The following is a 21,469-nucleotide window of genomic DNA, read 5'->3' as shown; positions in this document are numbered from 1 at the left end:
ATTTACTAGGAGAAATTAATTTTTGTCACATCTCTACAGTGTGCCAGGCATTGTGCTAGGGACTTTACATAAATGTTTATTTAATTCACTCATCCATGCAAAAAAAAAAAAAGTATTTACACTTGAGGAAGTAGAGTTAACAGGTTAAATAATTTGTCCGAGCTCACACGGAACCATGAGTATAAGTCAGATATTCCGATGCCACAGCACCCAAAGCGAGGCTGATCCAGCAGCCTTAAGAGAAACTGCCTTCCTCATAGCTGCTGCTCTCTAACACCCGTCAGTCCCCACAACTGATGCTGAGAACGTGTTGTTCTTAGAGCAGCACAAACTTACTTTTATCTCCCGAAAATAGGAAGTCAATATTATTTTACACTTTCCTACCCCTAAAAGCCTAGAGTCATAACTGCTGAGAGTTGGGCTTAATCTTGCCATCAGTTGGGGCTACCAGTGACGAGGGGTTGGAAGCCTCAAGGCACCTCATGCAGAGTCTGCAGCAGCCCTGGGGTGCAGACCCCGTGGGACGTCCTCATCCTCTGAGTTGTACCCTAGATCTAGATTAAGCCGGTGCTTACCTGTAATTGGCCACCACAGAATCTAACTTAAAAAGCAAGTGTCTTTTCTCTTAACTGGAACAATATCAACTTTGAGGGGACTCTATGTACAATGCATTCATTTAACAGTTATTTGCTGGGCACCTCCTCCCTCCACGGATGTCCTAAGCACCAGGGATAGTAAGTAACGTAACATCTTTACTTGTGAAGTTTACCTTCTCCTTGACTCATATGTATATTATACATATAATCTTTGGCTTAACATATATATATATATATATATATATATATATATATATATATATATATCTTTGGCTTATAAGAAGTTTAAGAGAGTGAAGAACAGATGTCTTGATAAATGGAATTGCGTTTGGTAGATCTTTACCTTAAAGCAGAGCAGTGAGAGGGGGAAAAAGAGAGTAGAAAATTCAATTTTTTGAATAAAAATTACAAATAATAAGCATCTAACTAGGTTGATCACATTTTTCCAAACAAAATTGAGACATACGGTATAGTACTAGTTTTTCTTTGATTTCCATTCGACTCTCTAATGCTGATTCATCTCAATCTGAAAACCTTTTCCAGAAGTATAAAAGCAAAACCACATTTAGGGGAATATATTTTGTGACTCACCTTTAGTTAAAAGATTAAGACCATAGCCAGTGCAAAATTCAGGAAAGATATTAATATGAGGACCATATCGTGTCTACCTTGGTTCCTTTGATTCTGAGCTGGGTATCTAGGCGCCAGGGAGGCATCTGATAACTCTTGGTTAGTTAAACGAGTGCATGTTCAAATATCTATTTATGCAGTGTTAGAACAGCTAGTGCAAGCATCATGCTAAAACATCAAGAAGATATGAGCACACTGTGTAGGGAAACATGGGAGGGCGAAGTAGAAAGAGTGTGCATGATTGGTGGCGTCGGTTGATGGTATCTGGCGTGCCTTTGGGACTGGAGGGAATTTTTAAATGAAAACACTAAAGTAAAGACCATGTCCTTCCTTTCAACAGGGCGTTGTTGCTGGCGCTCGTTCCAAAGGAGAACACAAACAGAAAATCTTTTTAACCATCTCCTTTGGAGGAATCAAAATCTTTGATGAGAAGACAGGGGTAAGTAAAAGAATCACGTGGCATTGTGAAATTGAATCCATTGACAGATGTACCCTTAAAAGCCTCTACTCTCTGGGCAGGAATATAAAATATGCATAAAAACACATAAAGCAACTGACAAAGTTGATCAACTGTGATCGTCCATCAAAGCAAGTCTCTTTGCTGACTTGGCCACAGTATGACTGCACTGTGTTTCTTATAGTGTAATTGTGATAAAAGTGTCACAACCATCCTGGTACTCTAATGGGAGATTGATGAGCTTTGAAGATCAATGGGTAATGTGACAGTTTAAGTTAAATTTCTTTGTGTGTTGGCGACTTTAATGACACAGGTCCTAGAGGGAGACACATGTAGGTGTTTTGACTCGGTCAAAGCATCCAGACTCTCTTGAGTTTAACCTGTAGCACCTTGCAATTGCTGTAATCAAAAAGAATAAATAGAGTTCTCAATCTTAAAAAAAAAATCTATCACTGCACAACCAGGAAATATAAGGGCTGATATGTTTGTTGAACCCACCAAAGGAAGAGGATTGTGTTTTCATCAACCTCACAGCTACAATTAACTCCCAGCCTCGTCCCCAGAGCTCCCCTGACACTGTGGGTCCTGTTCATTGATGGTAAGGAAAAAATAGAAAAACGTCCCATGATCCATTTTCTGAGAAAGCAAGAATCGAGCAGCTGTGTTCTTCCTTTTATTCATCCAGCATTTTACAGTTTGTAAAATACCTCCATATATATCACCTCCTTTGAACTTTACAAAGATAATTTATCAAGCACTTTGTAAACAATATTCAACCTGCACAGTTACTTGATCTTGCTCATTTTGCATTATTATTTTCTTTTTCTTTTTCTGGCTGTTAGGAGGATACCATAAGGGCAGCAGGATAATAATTTCAAAGTCAAAATGGGTTTTCTTGAAGAATGAAAAGTTTTAGAAAAATTATTCCTAAATAACTAGTAACACAATAGGTATTTATACACTCATGATCATAACAGCATTATTCTCAATAGCCAAAAGTTAGAAGCAACCCAAGTGTACATTGATGGATGAATAGATAAATAAAATGTAACATGTACATACAATGGGAAACTGTGGAGCCTTAAAGTGAAAGAAAATTATGACATGTGCTATAACATGGATGAACTTCAAAGACATTACACTGAATGAAACAAGCCAGACACAAAAAGACAAATATTGGCCGGGCGCGGTGGCTCATGCCTGTAATCCTAGCACTCTGGGAGGCCGAGATGGGCGGATTGCTCGAGGTCAGGAGTTCAAAACCAGCCTGAGCAAGAGCGAGACCCAGTCTCTACTATAAATAGAAAGAAATTAATTGGCCAAGTAATACATATATATAGAAAAATTCACTCGGGCATGGTGGCACATGCCTGTAGTCCCAGCTACTCGGGAGGCTGAGGCAGAAGGATTACTTGAGCCCAGGAGTTTGAGGTTGCTGTGAGCTAGGCTGACGCCACGGCACTCACTCTAGCCTGGGCAATAAAGCGAGACTCTTGTCTCAAAAAAAAAGACAAATATTAATGATTCCACTTATGTGAGGTCCTTAGAGTAGTCAAAATCATAGAGCTAGAAAATATTAATAGAATGGTGGTTTCCAGGGTCTGGGGAGAAAGAATGGTGATCTCCAGGGTCTAGGAAGTTACCATTAATGGGTGTGGAGTTTCAGTTTGGGAAGATGAAAATGTCTAGGGATGGATGGTGGTGATGGTTGCATAAAAATATGAGTATCTCTAATGCCACTGAACTATACACTTAAAAATAGTTCAAATGGTAACTCTTATACACACTTTACCACAATAAAAAGATGATAACTAGTAATAATAACTCCCATTTGTTGAGCACCTCCTATAAACTAGGGGCATGTTAGTCATTTTACATGCATCATTTAGCTTCATGCTCACGACACTCCTATGCGCTGATGACAACGACAGCTCCTTCATCAGGGACATATTGTATGCCTGGCATTGTTTAAGTCCTTTTAAGTACCGGATCATTCAATCCTCACAACAACCCTATGAAGTAGATGGTATTATTATCCCCATTTTGCAGTTGAAAACATCAAGGACAGAAAAGTTTACGTGACTTGCTGAAAGTACATGGTAGCAGAGGCAGGATTAGAACCCAGGCAGTCTGGCTTCTGAGTCCTTTCGCTTAACCACAATGCCTGTTAACTCTGAGCACAAGTGACTTTCCTACGTTCACCCATGTTTTGTATTCTCTGATGAGATAGTCAGGTATAATTTTATTATACTCACAAGTCCTAGAGGCAGGAGCATAGCCCACAACAAAGTCACAGGGGAAAGAGACACCAGGGTGGTCAGGAGACAAAAGACAGGGAGCCCTAAGGCCAAAGATTTTATTGGAGGTTCCTCTGGAAAGCCAAGGCAGGGCAGGGTGAATGATTGGCTAGTGTGAATCATTTTGTCTGGCCCTAAGTTACAGGGGTGGTCCCCAGTTGCCTGACACCTGTCCTGGGATAATGAAGACAGAGGCATTTTGCTCCTAGAGTACATGTGCCGGAGCGAGGAGGTATGCTAGGTTGGTTAGTTTGCATCAATGACCTGCTCCTGGATGGACCCTTTGTTGTATCTCAGGATTAGCTAGCCCCGGAGGAAACCATCACTCCCCTGCCAGAAAGGTTTTTTAAAATGTCAAAACACCATAATATATAGAAAATTTAAAAATATTTACAGTACTATCCAGCATGTGGGAAGCAGAACTGAGATTTAACCTTGAGTTAACCTGAATCAAAAAAATCAATGCAATTTACCTCTACATTAAAGAGAAAGGTGGGGCTGCCTGGGGAGAAGGGGGTTTAGAATGAGGGCAGAAGCCTTGGGAGTCAAAGCACTTTCGTTCAGCAGGATTAGGAGCCTCTCTTGCCTTAGTAAAAATACGTATGGTTTCAGAAACCAGGGAGGTTTTTCTGTTTCCTAGAAAAACTGCAGTTGGGAGCTCTGTGCTCAGTTTTGAACCACACAGTTTGGAATGGATCTAGGCAAATCGAAATCTGTTCTGATGAGGAGGAGCAGGGCAGTTGGGGGACAAGAAACTGTGCTGAGCCAGCACCTCTCAATACAAACAAACAGAGATCAAGGGATCCTAGGTAACACTCAGGAGGTAGAGAACTTGGTGCTTCTGTAATACGAACTTGGGGACAATCATTGGTTCTTTACCATCCCTTATGGTAGCTAACAATGTAGATCAAGCCTGATTGAGATAGACTTTCACAATGATTTATATGCCCCAGTGTTATGATGTCATCTCTGGTCTCTTCCCAATTCCACCCCTGTCCACCACCGTGACAACTGGCATAACCTAAGGGGCAGGGGAGAAGGGTATCTTATCTGGGGGCCAAGTTTCTGGCTTTGCAATTTTATCATGTACCATATCCCCCATCAAATAGGCTGTGCTCAGATAATTAAAGTCCCAATTACCTTGATTTTAACTAATGCAGAGAGGTAGTTTCCATTCTTTTTACCTTAAATCTACATCTTACTCAAAGGTGGCTAAACCCAGCCCCAAAGAAAGCTACCACCAAATTTTGTAACACTATTTTTGATTGTTAAGCTAGACACAAAGAGAACAACGGTAAAATCATTATTTCAGCCCAAAGCTGCTTGGCTTTGTGGGGAAAATGTCAGATCCCTAGTGGAGAATCAGGAAGAAGGCGGAGTTCATTGTTTTCTCTCTGGCTTAGTCTACTCCAGTTGTGTTTGATTAACATTAGACCTCTGTAGCCTCAGCTTCTGCAACCTCAGCTTGTTAATGCGCCCCAGCACAAGTCCTGGAAAAGTGGCTAAAAGGATTGGATATGTTTAAATCTGAAGTAGAGATGACAGGGCATAGGGTGCCCTGTGTTCATAGTCTTCATATCTCCAAAGAATTGTCTGGTAGAAAAAGGAATTGACTTGTTCTGGTGACCTCAAGGACTGGAACCCAGGACTAATAGGTAGAAATTTCTAGGAGATATTTTCAGTTTATTAGTAAGAAAACTTTTCTATCAGCCAGCGATTAAATAGGCTGCCTCTGTGCATGTGAGTTTATCCTTGCTGGGGGTATTGAAGCAACAACCATACGAAGAGATATTGTTGAAGGAAGTCAGGTTGAGGACGAGGTGTCGAACAAAATTGCATCTAAGTAGATTTCTGAGACTAATTTTAAGATTCTGTTTGCCCTTAAAGTCATGTCTATTGATGCTTTTTATTTGAAAAACTCCCACCGGAGATTATGAGCAGGAATAGTTTACTAAACCTTTGTCGTGGCCCAGCAGGGGACTGACTGAATTGTGCAGGATGGGATTCTAAGTGAAGTATTTTGCCCTACATATCAAAGAAATGGAAAACTGGGTCTTTATTATTTAGAGTGATAAATCTTAGTTGTTTATCTCCTCTGAGGTATTTTTGCTCAAGCTTGACTGCACTTTTTTTTTAAACCAAGAAAAGAAACATTTGTAGAATGTGACAATAGCTAAAATCCAAAAGCTGTCAAAAATGTTTTGCTCCCAATTAAAGAGACCCTTTGCAGCAATTTACACCCTATCTGGAATTTCAAAGAACTCTTGATCTCAATCTGTATGTGAGTAAATTTTTTAATAAATTAGCATGTTGCAGGGAATAAATCAATATTGAAAGCTGTTCATGTTTTCAGATACCTAGATATTGCTAATTTAGCAAAGGGATTAGTAAGAATGCAGAAAATGTCATGCATGAACTTCCTGTTATTAGTAATAATAGGAGCAGTAGCAAATCAGGAGTGGAAATGGTTTTCACATCAATATCTTACCAGGTCCTCAGACCAGGCCAGTAGATACCAAGACAAGAGTGATGCCATCTTTATTTCACAGATAAGGAAACTGAGGTTCTGGGAATGTCTCTAACCTGGCTGTCCTAGCTATATGCTCAGAACAGAGCTTCCAGCTCCAAGACCCATATCTTTCACATGAACCACGCTGACTCTCTTATCTCTCCATTGACAGTTTTATTCCATAGAATTATTACAGTATTATGGCATAAAAATAATAAACATTTCAGCACCCTAAAGGTAAGTCTGATCTTTAGGAGAGAGGGCAGTGGTCTATGTCAACTTCGCACCATGGTGCAACGTCCTTGTTGCCACAACCACGTGGGAATTTTGCTTATTCATTTGAATGATCCAGCACATATTTAGCACGACTGTGTGCACCATTCTAAGTACACTACCACAAATTCTATGAAGTAGATGCTGTTATTATCATGATTTTACAGATGGAAGAACTGAGATGTAAATAATTTAAGTCACACAGCTAATCAGTGGCAGAGCTGGGATTCAAACCCAGGCAGCCTGGTCCAGAATCCTTGACACTAATAAGGTGTCACTAATGATAGCATAGCAAATTTTATAAGTGATTTCCCTTTATCTATATTAAAGCAGTTTCAGTATTATCTTTGTGTTATTGTCACCATTTTTCACTTTCATTCTGATGAGCTTTCCTGGGTGAAGATAAAAAGAATTGGAGTTACAGTGGGGCTTGCTTCATGCGTAGCGTGTCTTGGGTAGACAGAATGTTGACACTGTAACCCATATATAGTTAGGCAGGACAGGTTGAGTGTCCTGTATCCGAAATGCTTGGGACCGGAAGCATTTCAAATTTCAGAGTTTTTAGGATTTTAGAATATTTTTGCATTATGTATATTTACCCACTGAATATCCGAAATCCAAAAAATCCAAAATCTGAAATGCTCCGATAAGCATTTTCTTTGCACATCATGTCAGGGCTCAGAGAGTTTTGGATTTGGGAGCGTTTCAGATTTCAGAACACACTGTAACTGTAACATATCAGATGCCCATTCTGTGCCACGTGCAGCTCTGTCTCCTCCTCAGGAAGGGCGTGGTGGTCCTGAGGTATCCATAGTCCAGTGGCAAAACCAGACTCACAGGGTGGACTGACACCTGCCAAGACAGAGGCGTGAACTGAGTTGTCCATGCTCAGGGATCGAGGCCTCACATTGCCTACAATATTCCTGAAAATTTCTACAGAAAAGAGTGCACTGACTTAGCAATGGAGGAGTAAGAGAGGATCAGGTAATTAAGTCAGGGAAGAGAAAACAGTATTTCTAGATACACACACATCTGAAAGAAAGATGCGTGTGCTCATTCATTCTTCAGGGAATATTTATTGGATATTTCTATAGACACATAGATGCATAAATCCGTATCTTTTTGTGCATCACCGCTGTCTGTCTAGTTAGCCCTGTGACTCACACATAGTAGGTGCCCAGTCATGCTTACTGCATAGAAAATAAAATGACGTGGTGAAGAACCAGCAAATATTACACAAAACATCTAGCACGTACCAGTTGAGAGCAGGAGAGTGGCCCAGGATTCAGTATTATCCTTCATGATAGATGGGTAATAGTGTTCTGAATACAGTGGGTGCACTTAAATTCCAGGACTACTTAATAATTTATTCCTCAGTGAAAACCAAATGTCACCTTATTTGCCTCTCATCAAAAACAGGTCTATTCTCCCTTTAATTCAAACTGGATGTTTTTGAGCAAGGTGTGAGGAGGGCAGCTGAAATTGGAAGAGAAACATCTCCAGGAAGGAGACAAGAAGGAAGTGGAGGAGGCTGTGGACCAGCACACTGGGACCTGGTGGTCTCTGTCACCCATGAGTCTCCAGGATGTTCTTGTCATCTTGGCCAGTGAGCTAGTGAACAGGACTCCCACAGACTGGTGACAATGACTAGCCCATAAACACAATCCTGTGGTTTATAGCAGGCTTTTGTGGTTCCTATCACCTTTGATGTCCAACGATTCTTAGAGGGTTTTATTATCTCCCTTTTACAAATGAGTTAGCTCTAAGGTACAGATAGGTGACATGACTTGCCTAAGGTTACTATATATAGCAGAAATTGAATTCAAATTCAAATATTCAACACCTAAGCTAATTTTCTTTCATTTGCTCCAGAGATTCTCCACTGGCCTGGTTCTTTCTCTCTAATGGGTGTTTAGGAAACTCATATAGGCATTTTTGGTGGTTACAACTTTGGGGAGAGAACAATTATACAGGAATTCAGTTAAGGGCCAAGGATGTTAAACAACCTGCAATACACAGGGCAAACACATGCAGCAAAAGCTATTTTCCTATGCTATATGACTTTCAAATGTTTCACTAAACATTCATGTAGATGGAAAACTTGTCTGTCATGGTCTGAATTTGAAACCTCATTCACTTTGCATATAAACAATGTATTTTTACTCACATACATAATACTCAATTATTCAGAATAGCAACTAAGAGAAATACGAAATTATTCCTCCTATTTAACTGAAATTTTGTATCTTTTGACTAACATTTCCCCAATCCCCCCCACACCCCACCCTGTCTCTGGTAACCACCATTCTATTCACTGTGTCTATGAGTTCCACTTTTTTAGATTCCATATATAAATAAGACCATGTGGCATTTGTCTGTCTTTTCCTGGTATATTTCACTTAATATAATGTCTTCCAGGATCATCCATGTTCTCGTAGATAATAGGATTTTTTTAAGGCTGAATAGTATTCCATTGTGTACATATACCACTTTCTTTATCTGTTCATCCACTGAGGAACACTTAGGTTGATTCAGTTTCTTGGCTATTGCGAATAATGTTGCAGTGGACATGGGAGCACAGATATCTCTTTGACAAACTGATTTTATTTCCTTTGGCTATATACCCGGTAGTGGGATTGCTGGGTCAAATCATAGTTTAAGATAATTTTCATAATGTCTTTGTACCTCTGTTTACTCATCTGTAAGATGGGGATAATAAAAATACCTATGTCTTGGAGTTGGTGCAAAATTAATTTAATCCTCTATACATAGAATAATGCTTAGTATAATAAAAAAGCACTAGGGATTACATAATATTACATTATTGGCTATATTGTCCCATCTCCTATATAGTCTTTCTATGTCCTCTAAGCAGAATTAAGAAATCCCTTCATAATGCTCCTATAGCATCCTCTGCCTACCTAAGATGGTCATCTTAGCGCATGACCATCTGCATCATAATGAGTTGACTCTAACCCCCATCACACTACAAGCTCTCATTCTTAGCTGTGTCTGCTGACCCTAGCATTGGAGGCCCTGGCATTTGATGTAGATGCTAACTGGTCATTAAAGGAAGAAGGAAAGGCATTCAGGGAGGGATAGAATGACAGAGAAAGAGGAAGGGAACAAGGAAAGGAAATAATGACTAAGTCAACTTAAAATGAAATGCTAATTGTCTGAGCAAGATATTAGAGCCCAAGATGTTATATGCCAAAGATGCTAGTTTTGCCATGTAGGCAGTAAGTGTAGAAAAAATAATGTGCATGATTCAGAATTATCCAGTCATAGGATGTCAGGGATGGAAGGTCCCTTAGGCAGGAACTAATCCACTCATTTACAAAGAAACAGACCTAGAACCCAGAAAGAAGGAGCAACCCTGAGACCTCCCAGAAGCTATCTGCAAAAGCCTAGACTGGAACATCCCTCTGCACTGGCTGGAGTCACTCCCTGATACTCACAAAACAGGAAGCAGGAAGTGCCCTTTTCTCTCCCTCCACGTTTCTTTATTTTGCCTTTCTTTTCTCCACAGTCTCTTCTCTCTAGACCACCCCCACACTCTTTGCTTATTCTCTTCAATGTTCAGAGCTCCCAAGGCACTGCGGCTGCCCTAGATCTATTTTAATATCAAAGAGACCGAACCTCTACGGGGAAAAATGGGGTCTCTGTATGTTTAGCGTCTTGTTGGATGATATTGGATTTTAATTTATCACAATAAAAAAATCAATTCATAGCTCAAAATCAGCATATTTTTAGAAATTGGCATTGTCAGGAAGCTGCCTCCGTGAGATAATTTATAGAACCGAGTCTATAATTCATGACAGGGGAAAAAGGATGTGCATAATACTCTGCAAAGTGAAACCATGAATGTTTTCAAGCAGATTTTGTAAACTCAGAAATGCATTATCTTTCCCTTAATGAATCCTCTTATCAATCTTGGTCTTTCAAGAGGTAAGAAGGTAATATTTTCTGTGCTTGCTGCTTTTACATGCTTGGTCTCGTTTAACTCAAACCTCTAAGAGCTCAACTAAAAAGATATTATATTATTCCCATTAGATAGATGAGGAAACTGTGACCCAAGAGATTAAGCAGCTTACACAAGAATGAATATTCAGCAAACTGTGGAGCCAGAAACTGACCCTAGCATGGTATGGTGCTAAGGTCCATATTCTTCCCAATTCCAGACAGTGGCATCCCTCCCCATCCAGGGCACAGGGGCCTCTTGCAAACAAGTGACCATTCATCTGTCCCACGGGGGAGAAGTCAAACTGCCCTTAGAGTTGTCATCATGCAGACAGGCCTGTGACTGAAGGTTTATCAGCTGCTATTTGGGCCTCTTTTCCTTATCTGAAAACCAAGGGTCATGTGGCAATCTTTTTCTTAAAGGGCCAGATAGTAAATATTTTAAGCTATGGGGACTCTATTGTCTCTGTCACAACTACTTAATTTTGCAAGGGTAGGTAGTGTGAAAGTTACCACACACAATATCTAAACAAATGACCATGGCTACGTTCCAATAAAACTTTATTTGCAAAAACAGGTGACTGGCCCATGAGCTATCCCCTGCTTACTCTATTCTGATTGATTATTAAAGACTTTTCTAATTTTCCCATTCTGATCCTATGATAAGCCAATGAGCCGTTAGGGATAGCAGGATGAGGACCAGGTGAAGATCTCTAGTTCTTTATTTCCGGGTCCTTTGTTCACTGCTCTTTTGTGGCTGACTTTTGTGGTAGGTATAGAGAGCTTTTTATAAACTTTAAAGATAAGAATTTATGTCTGAGGAATTGAATTATTTATTGCTACCATTGGCTAAGTACTAATTGGCAAACACAATGCTAAGTACTTCCTATACATTTTTCTCATTGAATTCTTGTAATACATCTATTAATTACACATTATTATCCTCATTTGACAGATGAGGTGACTAAGATGCAGGAAGGTTAGGTCACTTGAATAGGGCAGGTCTTACATTTTTATCCATTTATTCATTCAAAAACTATTTACTGAGCACCTACTATAGGCCAGGGAGTGTTCTCAAAGATTTAGATTTTAGATTTTCGTGAGTGAAACAAAGGTCCCTACCTTGTGGAGTTTATGTTCTAATATGGAGAGACAGAAGAGAAACAACAGACACACACAAACAATATACTCTGTTAGAAAATAATCAGTGCCATGGAAAAGGAAGAAAGTAAGGCAAGGTTAGGGCATTTTCCCACTGTATTTGCTTTGTCCTCGCAAAAGGGCCCGTGACATGTGTCCCTTGTAAATCACAGATATTAACGTGCTCTGGGAGCTTCCTGTAGCTCCGAGGGTCAACTGAGTAACGGAGAAAGACACTTCTGAAAATTCTCATCCAAATTCCAGAGGCCGTTTCACTTGATAAATCAGAGCTGTCCATTCGGGTGTCTCTGCCTTTATTTAGATGGCTGATTGTTTTCTATGGAGTCTACTGTTTATCATTTTTCTATCTCCCCCATTTATTCTAAATTTTAATTTAAAACTCATTTTCCACGACTGTGCCTTGGTTATTTAATAGGCGCTTCTATTTTTACCAAGGCACTCCTTGCAGGAGCTGTTTGTATCGAGATGGTGATACTGTAATTAGGTGCAGCGCTGATACGATGATTCTTTGTGCTTCTCTCCCCCGCTTTGCAATGAGGCCCGGAGGTGGAGAAGCATCAATAGTTTGGGTTACAATAAAGGAATGTGCTGTCATAGAAAGCAAGGGACTCGGTCAAGGTGAGAAGAGCCTAGTGGAGTCCACATCCTGGGAGAGAGTTCTGAGGAAATACGCAGGCTGGGGTCTGGGGTCTGGGGGCCAGGAGACCAGGGTGGAGCCTGGGGGCTAAGTGGACCAGTATTGTGGAAGGGCTGCATTTGCCCTTAGCAAGTCACCTAATTACAAATATGCAGATTAAACTGTAATGATAAAAACAACAATAACAGTAATAGTGATGATGATAATGATAACACTTACTGTCCTGCAGATCTTATAAGAGCTTTCTATACATGTCACTTCATACTTTCTGGAACACGGAACCTCTTAGCAGCTTGGTCCTCTCTTTTAGAATATGAAGGCAGTAATTAACTAGCCAACAATCTTGCAAAATATAGAGGTGTTATCCGTTTTTTACAGAATATGACATTGAGGTTCAGAGAGGTGCAGTGGATTGCCAAGATGTCTCAGCTAGTAAGGGTGCCGTCTGCCGCGTTGTTTTGTACCAGCCCAGTGTGGCTGCCAAGACGAGGAAGCCGGAGTGTGAATGTATCTTACGTTGATGGTTAGATGTCACCTAGAACAGAACACTTCACTGATTTGCTGGTTTACTTTTCCATAATTTGTTCTTTTGTGCTATAGTTACTGACTATACATAATTTTTTTAATTCTAGAATTAACAGTGAGATGAATTTAATGCCCTCACATTTATATGTCATATAGTCAGTCACTACTTTTTTTCTTGGTCGTTTCACTGCTTTTGTATAGAATAGGAATGACCATGCTACACTGATAAAGTATTTGCATGCCCCGCTATTTGCAATATAAAAAGCAGGGAGAATTTTACACCAAGAAAAACTGAAGTGCTAGACTGTGTGACTTGAGGCCAAAGGTCCATGATTTGGTCATTCTTGTATCACCTGCCTCCTGGCATGTGGTCAGCTCCCAGTTGATGTTTGTGGAATTGCACTAAATCCCTCATTGTAGGAGTAAAAAAGCCTCAGATTCACCTCCTTGTCTAGCTACCTCCATAAAGCTTTGGCCATTGTATATGGCATCGGGACTCTGTCAGCTGTGATCTCCCTGGGACAGAAAATGGCAGCTCCATCACTCTTCCTGTGGGCTTCAGTGATGCACCCCACTTTCTTCCAGCCATCTCTGTCCTTGCCAGCGCTCCGTTAATTTCCAGATGAGTATAAGATTATATAAAATGTGTTAAAGCTTGCATATAACAGATTAAATCTCAACTTTCCGTGTTATGAATGCCATGAATGCACAGGTAACTTGGTCTCCCTGTGTTCTTCCTGTTTTGTTTGCTCATCCACGTAACTTGCTTTCATCTTCTTCCCCATCCCTTTTCTCCTACTTTCATGTCCATGTTAGATACACTCACCGTTTTTCTATTGCCATATATATTTTTCCAAAGAAATTATGGAGTACCTGCCATGTATAAGCTATAAAGCATAACCTGCTGTAAAAAGTATAATATGCTGGAAGACAGAAACTCTGCCTCATTATCTATGTATAGCATGTGAGTCTTGCCTCTTCTACCCACTCTGTGCCCCACCTGAGCGGGGAGCCCTCCCCAAGGGTGAGAGTCCCTTCCGGGACCTGTGAGGTCTGCACCTCCAGATTTTGCTGCCTGTGCACCCTGGGCCCGGAGCACGTGTAAGCACATTTCGATCTGACGGACGACAGGGAGGAGGTTAGCCTAGCAGAGCCGGCGAGGTGGTGCAGGGTGACCTGGGAGTGTAGCTGCTGTGCTGCAGGTGACTGTGTTGAGGAAATGATGCACACTGACTCATTCTGTCCTCACAATCACACAGTGAGCTATAGATATTGCTACAGCCATTGTGCTGCAAGAAGCCATGAACATGAGGGATGGGGAAACAGAGACGCTCTGGGCACCGAGGACAAAAGCCAGTGACTGGACAGTTGTAATTCAAGCCTGGAGCCTCAGTCTGTCTGACAGTCCCAAGGTCAGGTGCAGACATTTCAGCCATAGGCAGCCCCTGTGTTGTGGTACCAGCCAAATATTTCTATTGGGATCACTCCAGGACTCACCCTCATCTCTAGCTGCCTCATTCGCCTAGCTCAGAGATCTGCCTGCCAGAATAAATCTGACCTCTTAATTTTAAAAAAATCAGGAGATTTTAAATCTGCAAGAAATTGCCAGGGAAGTGTGGCCTCAACATTTAAATCACATTTAAATCTAAAAATGCTGGCACCTCCCAAGACTGAGGTCTGAATTTTTCATGATGTCGAAGAGATGCACAGACTATTTTGAAGTTATATATTTAAAAAATTGAGAATAAAGATTTTACTGGCAATTGTCTAAACTCAAGACAGTCATAACCTCACTTTTGAGGAGAAGATAGTTCATCTTCTATATAAATGGCTCCAACGAGAGTATCTGAGACTCTGAGATACGGAGATGCATCATCTCGTGACTCTGACGGTACAGTGTGATATATTCACCCATGTGAATAGACACGCATACTCTTTCATGTTTATTTCTGTGCTGTCAAAGTCTGTGCCTATATTTTTTTCTCCCTTATCTGTGTCCTAGAGTACAACCACCCTAGCACTTAACAAAAACTTCTTCATCCGATACAATGATAAAAAGAATCTCTTATGTTTGAGGATCTTTTTGTAGTTTTCAAAACACTTTCACTTTTTTTTCTTACAGCTGATCTTCACATTAATCTTACAAGGTACACATTACAAATGCAATTTGACTGATGATGGAGTGGTTAATTGCTGGCCCAAAGTCACACAGTGATAATTGATGGAGCCTGATCCTTATTTATGTCTAATGCCTTCTCTATTTATGAAACTGGCATATATTTATTGTACAGAATTTACAAAATATAGAAAAGCCATAAAGAAGAAAATATAAATTATCTGAAATCCCACCCACTTAGACATAAGCCAATATTTCTGTGTATATACCGCCAGTTTTCTTTACATGAATATAATTTTTTCTCAAAGTTGAAATTATACATGCTGCTTTATAACCTACTTTTTTACTTGTCCACATTTTTCCTTTTATTAAATAGCTTTCTACAACATCATTTGTAAAGCATTCCCTGTAAAAGCATTCTAGCACACGAGTCTACTCTAATTTAATAAACACCATATTGTAAGCCATGCAGGTTATATCTGTGTCTTTGCACATCTTTTGCACATCTTATTGTACATATCTGTGATTATTTCCTTCAGTTAAATTCCAGAATTCCTGGGTCAACATTTGTGTATATTTTTAGGCCTTTTCGTCTTCCTTTTTTGATCAAATTATGTTCCAAAAAGTTGTACTGCCAGATGTATGATACTGTCTGTTTCACTATGTGTCAGCAATAGAGTATTATCATTTCTTTTTAAAAATTAAATTTTTAAATTTTTTATGTTAAACTTTAGTTTTAATGCCTCTGTCTTAATTTAAGTATCTGCTCATAATGGTGATTATAGAAGAGTAAGATAATTATAGAGTCCTTTATATTGATGAGACCAATGGTTCTTTGGCTTTGACTACAGATCTGAATGATGCCAAAGGACGTTAAGAATTGGCTGAACTTGGATTTCTCCTAGGGCTTGGCTTATCAGTCCCAGGGTGTTAACTGTTGGACTGCCTTTTTACCCTTGGTCATACACTTCCTCGATCCTCTGTTTAGGACAATATTGTTGATTCTTCATGCTTGCATAAATGGCATCAAAAGGAGAAAATGACAGTCATCATTACTATAATTTAAGATTTCTCCTCTTTGACTTTTAAGCAGAATAAAATGTATTTACATAGTCATTTCATCACATCAAACTGCGTATGATCTTGGGCAAGTAATTTCTCCTCTTGAGCCCAAGTTTTCTTCATTATGGGATAGAGAGGGAGATAACCTAAGCCTTCTTTGGTAGTCTGTTGCAAAACTTCAGGGAGACAGAATGCATGTTAAAGTTCTTTGCAAATTATAAAATTCTCCACGATGATGTACATTCTTTGGTCATAAGAGAAGAATAACGTTGGCATTTCACAAATATTTATGAATGAATAAACTCCCCCATTGTTGTTCTTCATTCTAATAACTTAGTATATTTTATAGAGAGCAGGTTTATTGAGCAAAGGGAATGCAGCCCAGGTTCTGTCCAAATTCAGAATTAGTGGGACCTGAAATAATGAGATTTTACCGTAGCCTCTTTCAGGATAACTCCAGTATCCCCGAGGTGCTCATCTATTTGGTTTCCCGCCCACAATGCCTCTACTCCTGCCATGCGCATGAGGTCTTCCAGAGAACTGAACGCACCTTAAAACTCTTGAGGCCATTTCTCCTGCCTCAGAGTATTTTCTGCACAAATCTGCCTTTGCCTGCATTTCTTTTTATGAAACTATATGAACATTATTGGGAGAGGTAAGGTTAAATATTCCACAGGGTGTAAAATTCCATCCTTAAAAACCAGAGCTCCCATCAGCAGCACCGTGGAGAAGTCATTCAATATTCTTTTGCTGATACATTCATCAGTACAAATAAACTTCTTCTAGCAAACATTTACTGAGCACCCACTGTGTACCAGGCACTGGAATACAAAGGCGAATCAGAGAAACCCCTTCCTCTGCAGGACTCATAATGTAGCAGCCAAGTAAACAACCAATTACACGACTGCGATAAGCAACATGGTGGTGCTGCGCCTAACTTCAAGTTTGTGCACATTTGCTTCTCTGCTAATGACCTGACAAGCAAAGCAGAGGGAATCAGTCTCATTAAACAAGCAGATGATATTTAATTGATCTGTACAGGCAATGTTGGTGCAGTAGAGATATACTACGGAGACACTATGCAGCGAGCAGAGTCACAGAGCCAAAGCTATCAAAGAGACGGGGTCGTGAAATCATACTGGCCTCATCTCCAGCTGACCCCACAACCAGGAGGACTATTTTCAATTCTAAATGTGCCAGGTTTTCTTGGCCTTTGCATGGATGTGTTTCTTTCTCAGTTTTGTCCCCCCCCCCCTTTTTATGCCTTGAACATTCTTCCTGTCTTCCCCTTCCCATTCTCTTTGTTCCTTCCGTTATCTGTCTTGACTTGAGTGTATCCTACAGGCCTCTCAGCTCAGGCACCATTTCCTCAGGAATTCTTCCCTGATCGCAAACTTGGGTTAGATACCTCTTTTTTGTCCTTCCATACAGCCATTTTTGTTGTAGTGCTTATTTTAAAATGTGTTGTACAAGGTAGAAGCAACCCAGGGGTCCATGGATGGTTGAATAGATAAAATGTGGTACACACCTACAATGGAATCCTAGTCAGCCTTAAAAAGGAAGGAAATTCTGACACATGCTTCAACACGGATGAACCTTGAAGACATTGTGCTAGGTGAAATAACGCCAGTCACAAAAAAATATCATATGATTATTCTTATATGAGATTCCTAGAGTAGTCAAATTCAGAGAGACAGAAAGTAGAATGATGGTTATCAGGGCCTGTGGGTAGAAGAGAATGAGGACTCTAATGGGTACAGAGTTTCAAATTGGGAAGATAGAAAAGTTCAGCGGATGGATGGTGGTGATGGTTACACAATGTGAATGTACTTGATGCCACTGAACTGTACAATTAAAAATGGTAAAATGATAAATCTTATGTGTTATTTTACCACACTAAAAAAACATGTTATAATTGGGTGTTTAGTGACAGCATATTTTCCTGTAATTTAAGCTCTCTTGAAAGCAGGAACCAAGGATTTTCACCAGTATGTTCACAGTGCTAGACATACACCTTGCAGATAGAAAGTGCTCACTTTAAAAATAAATTAAATGAATGAATATGGAAATTATCTATTATTACTATGTCAGACTAATAAATTCCTTGTGTTAAAGATAAGGAAATTCAGACTCAGGGATGAGTAGTGACTTTGCTGAGATCACACAGGTAGTAAATGTGAAAGTCAGGATTGAAAGCCAGGTGTTGTCAAGTCCAGCCCCAAACCTGTTCTTTCCATTAGTGCTGGCCTTTATTTGTTGTCATTTTCTACATATAGCTGGAACCAGAGAGAACAGATGCAGAGAAATGAACCTGAAATGCCATATCTTACATTAAAAATGACTTTAGAAGAATGAGAAGAGGTTGGAACAGGAAGGAAAAAAAAAGAGGCTGATAAAGAACTTTCCCTGGGTTACAGTCACTTTTTCATTTGCTTTTTATTTTTTCCAATCTCTTGCGATGTAACCAAAAGAATGGAAATGGAGAGATTGATTGGGCAATCAGTTGTTTCCCAAGGGCTGTAACGGAATCCCAGTCTCTTAGGTGATTTAACCTGGAAGGGGGTTTTGCTGTAGGGAACAGCCCACATGGTTGGGGAAGGACAAGATGATTTAATAGGCCTCTCTCCTCCTGTCCTAATTGCTAATCTTCCTTGTGGGAAACCCCTTCTCGTGCTGCATTAAAGACGCCATTAATTTGTTTATGTATAAATTCAAGCTCCTTCAGTTCTGTCACACTTCTGATAGGTTCCCATTCAAGAGTCCATAGCTTGTACCACCCATTAGGATTTACAGATAAGAAAGATGCATTATATGTTTTATTACCTTGTCTGCAGAGCACATGCGACAACTATAAAGTACATTCATGTAGAGTATGAATAACTGTCAGGGTAATTGATAAAGTAGTCTGTAATAAAGGTAGCTGGAATGGCATTTCTAGAAGCTGAGGTCTCTAAGTGCTCAAGAGGAGGGGGAGAAAGGCACTAAATAAATCCAGTCTTTCAGAATCACTGGCATTTAAAAAAAAAAATAGCCAACCAGAATCCTTAGGCCTACATTTCACTTTCAAGTGTAATTATTTTATGTTGCAATTCATATCTGCTGACACATTGGAATCAACTCAAATAAAGGAAAGCCATAAATCTTGCATTGTTTGGATTAAGCACGTGTTGGTGCTGGAAGAAGTCAGGGAGGGGCCCGCCCCTGTGTGTAAATAGTTTAACAGAATCAAGTTGCTGGAAAAGATGTAGATCCAGTTGAGACAAAGGGTCCACCAGCCTTTCAGCCTCAATTTAAATACTGAAAGCAGTGGTAGGCTCAGTAATTCATCTTTGTAGGTGAATGATAGCTGGCCATTGTAATAATAATAATAATAACAATAGTAACTGTTACTATCACTTACTAGGCTCCCATTTCATGGCAGCCACCTGTGAATACAATATTTTATCCTCAAAGCAGCCCTACATAGGAAGTATTATATTATGAGCTATGTCTAGGGCATGTTGCTTAGTTTCTTTGTGCCTCAGATTATTCAACTGGAAATAGAAATAATTACAGTGTAAAATCATAGGATTGTTGAGAAGATTAAATGAGGTAATATGTGTAAAGTGCCTAGAATAGTATCTGGCACATAGTAAGTACTCAAAAAGAATAAGCTGACATTGATCATCATTTCCACTTTACCGATGAGGAAACAATGCACACAGAAATTAAGAAACTTATCCAAGGTGGCTGATGGAGGATTTGAACCTGAATCTTTTAGGTTACAAAATTTAAATGCATTCTGCCATCTCTGCCTGTCTGCTGCATGTTCTCCATGTTAACTTCACGCATTGGTCCTTATTCTGACTTTTAAGCATGAAAGGCAGAAGCTACATCTACATCCCTGTTAGTCTCCCAGCCTGCTCTAAGCTGATAGAATAATCTTCCTGGGTAGACTTTTTCCCCTTCAGCTAGGATCTGCTAGTGGCTTAGTACATGTTGTGTCTTGTCCAAATGTGAATTAATGTGGCTCCATCAGACTTCCAATCAGTTTTGCAGTATGATCTACACTTCTTTTCTCCCCATGAAAATCTGTTGGATGTTGTTATAGCAGCTCACTAGAGAGTCTGTTTGAATGATGACTAATCATTGTTGGCACCTGCCATGGCTGTATGCTTTTCTTCTCCAGCTGTTTTGCAATTAGACTGATCATGTAAGATGGAAAAAATGCTAGAGACGGGATCAGATCCAAGATATAGGCTACCCCATATGCCTATATCTATATACCTTGTACTGAAAGATATATGCCAACTCTTGCTCTGACTACCTGAGTCATTCAGCTGCTGGCTCGGTTGTGCCAGGCCATGTCCTCAGCCTCTGGCTCCAGATCCACCAAGCCAGCAGAACCGCAGGTCACAGGGTGATGTGCCAAGGCCGTGTCAGAATGACCCACCACCATACCGCCCAACACCCTCAAAAATCCCACAGTCTTCATGAGCCTTTTATAACTCGGGCGAGAAGGGAATATTTTCAGTGTGAGGGCACAAATAAACTGAGCTTAGAAACAGAACAGTGCTTGGACCAATAAAGGATGAGTAGAGAACATATAAATTCAATCCTGGTTCTTGTGAGCTGCATTGTCTTGGCAGGTTATACAAATGTTCTGGAGCTCAACTTTTTATTTGTAAATAATACATACTGCACTGGCATTTGAGTTAGAGTAATACTAAACAGAATGCCAGAAATGCCTTGAAAATTTTGCAATGTCCTGTAAATGTTAGTTGCCATGAAAATGGAAAAAGAACAACATTCTTGGGATGGCACCACCACTGACTAGCTGTGTGATCATGGGACTTAGTCTCTGTGAATCTCCTTTTCTTAATCTATAAAATGGGCAAAATGATCTTCATACTCCACACTTGCTTTGCAGAGTGGTCATGAGACTCTAATATGATATAAAGGAAAGAGTTTGCTTCAAAGGTGAACTCTACAGCACCTGCAAATGTTAGTCACGATGTTTATTACAGGGATGGCCCTCCAGTGGATTCGTCCTTGCAATTCCAAAGGACACCTTAGAATGTATGGTAAATTTTCCCATATAAAAAAAAAAAAAAAAACCTATCTTCACTGCAAGATTTCCAGCTTTCTCAGCCAAATGACTCTTCTTACCGATTCTGTGTTTTAATTGGAGAGAGAAGAGGGAGGAAACAGAAGTCAAAGCCAGGAATCATCGGGCTTTTTCCATGTAGGTACAAATTAGAAGATCT

The 21,469-nt window shown here is 40.0% G+C and overlaps 1 protein-coding gene across 3 annotated transcripts in view; it reads left to right on the top strand.

Annotated features, from left to right (window-relative positions):
• DAB1 (DAB adaptor protein 1) overlaps positions 1–21,469 on the top strand; it is a 1,133,708-nt gene that overhangs the window by 1,004,834 nt on the left and 107,405 nt on the right. For all 3 annotated transcript variants that reach the window (XM_075998696.1, XM_075998701.1, XM_075998702.1), the window contains one exon: positions 1,567–1,665. In XM_075998696.1, coding sequence (XP_075854811.1) covers positions 1,567–1,665 — 99 coding nt within the window. The remainder of the gene's footprint in view (positions 1–1,566; positions 1,666–21,469) is intronic.

The sequence above is a fragment of the Microcebus murinus genome, chromosome 2 (assembly GCF_040939455.1).
Source record: "Microcebus murinus isolate Inina chromosome 2, M.murinus_Inina_mat1.0, whole genome shotgun sequence".
NCBI classification, from domain to species: Eukaryota; Metazoa; Chordata; class Mammalia; order Primates; family Cheirogaleidae; genus Microcebus; species Microcebus murinus.
The sequence above is the reverse complement of the archived record's forward strand: the minus strand, read 5'-3'. Positions and strand labels throughout refer to the sequence as shown.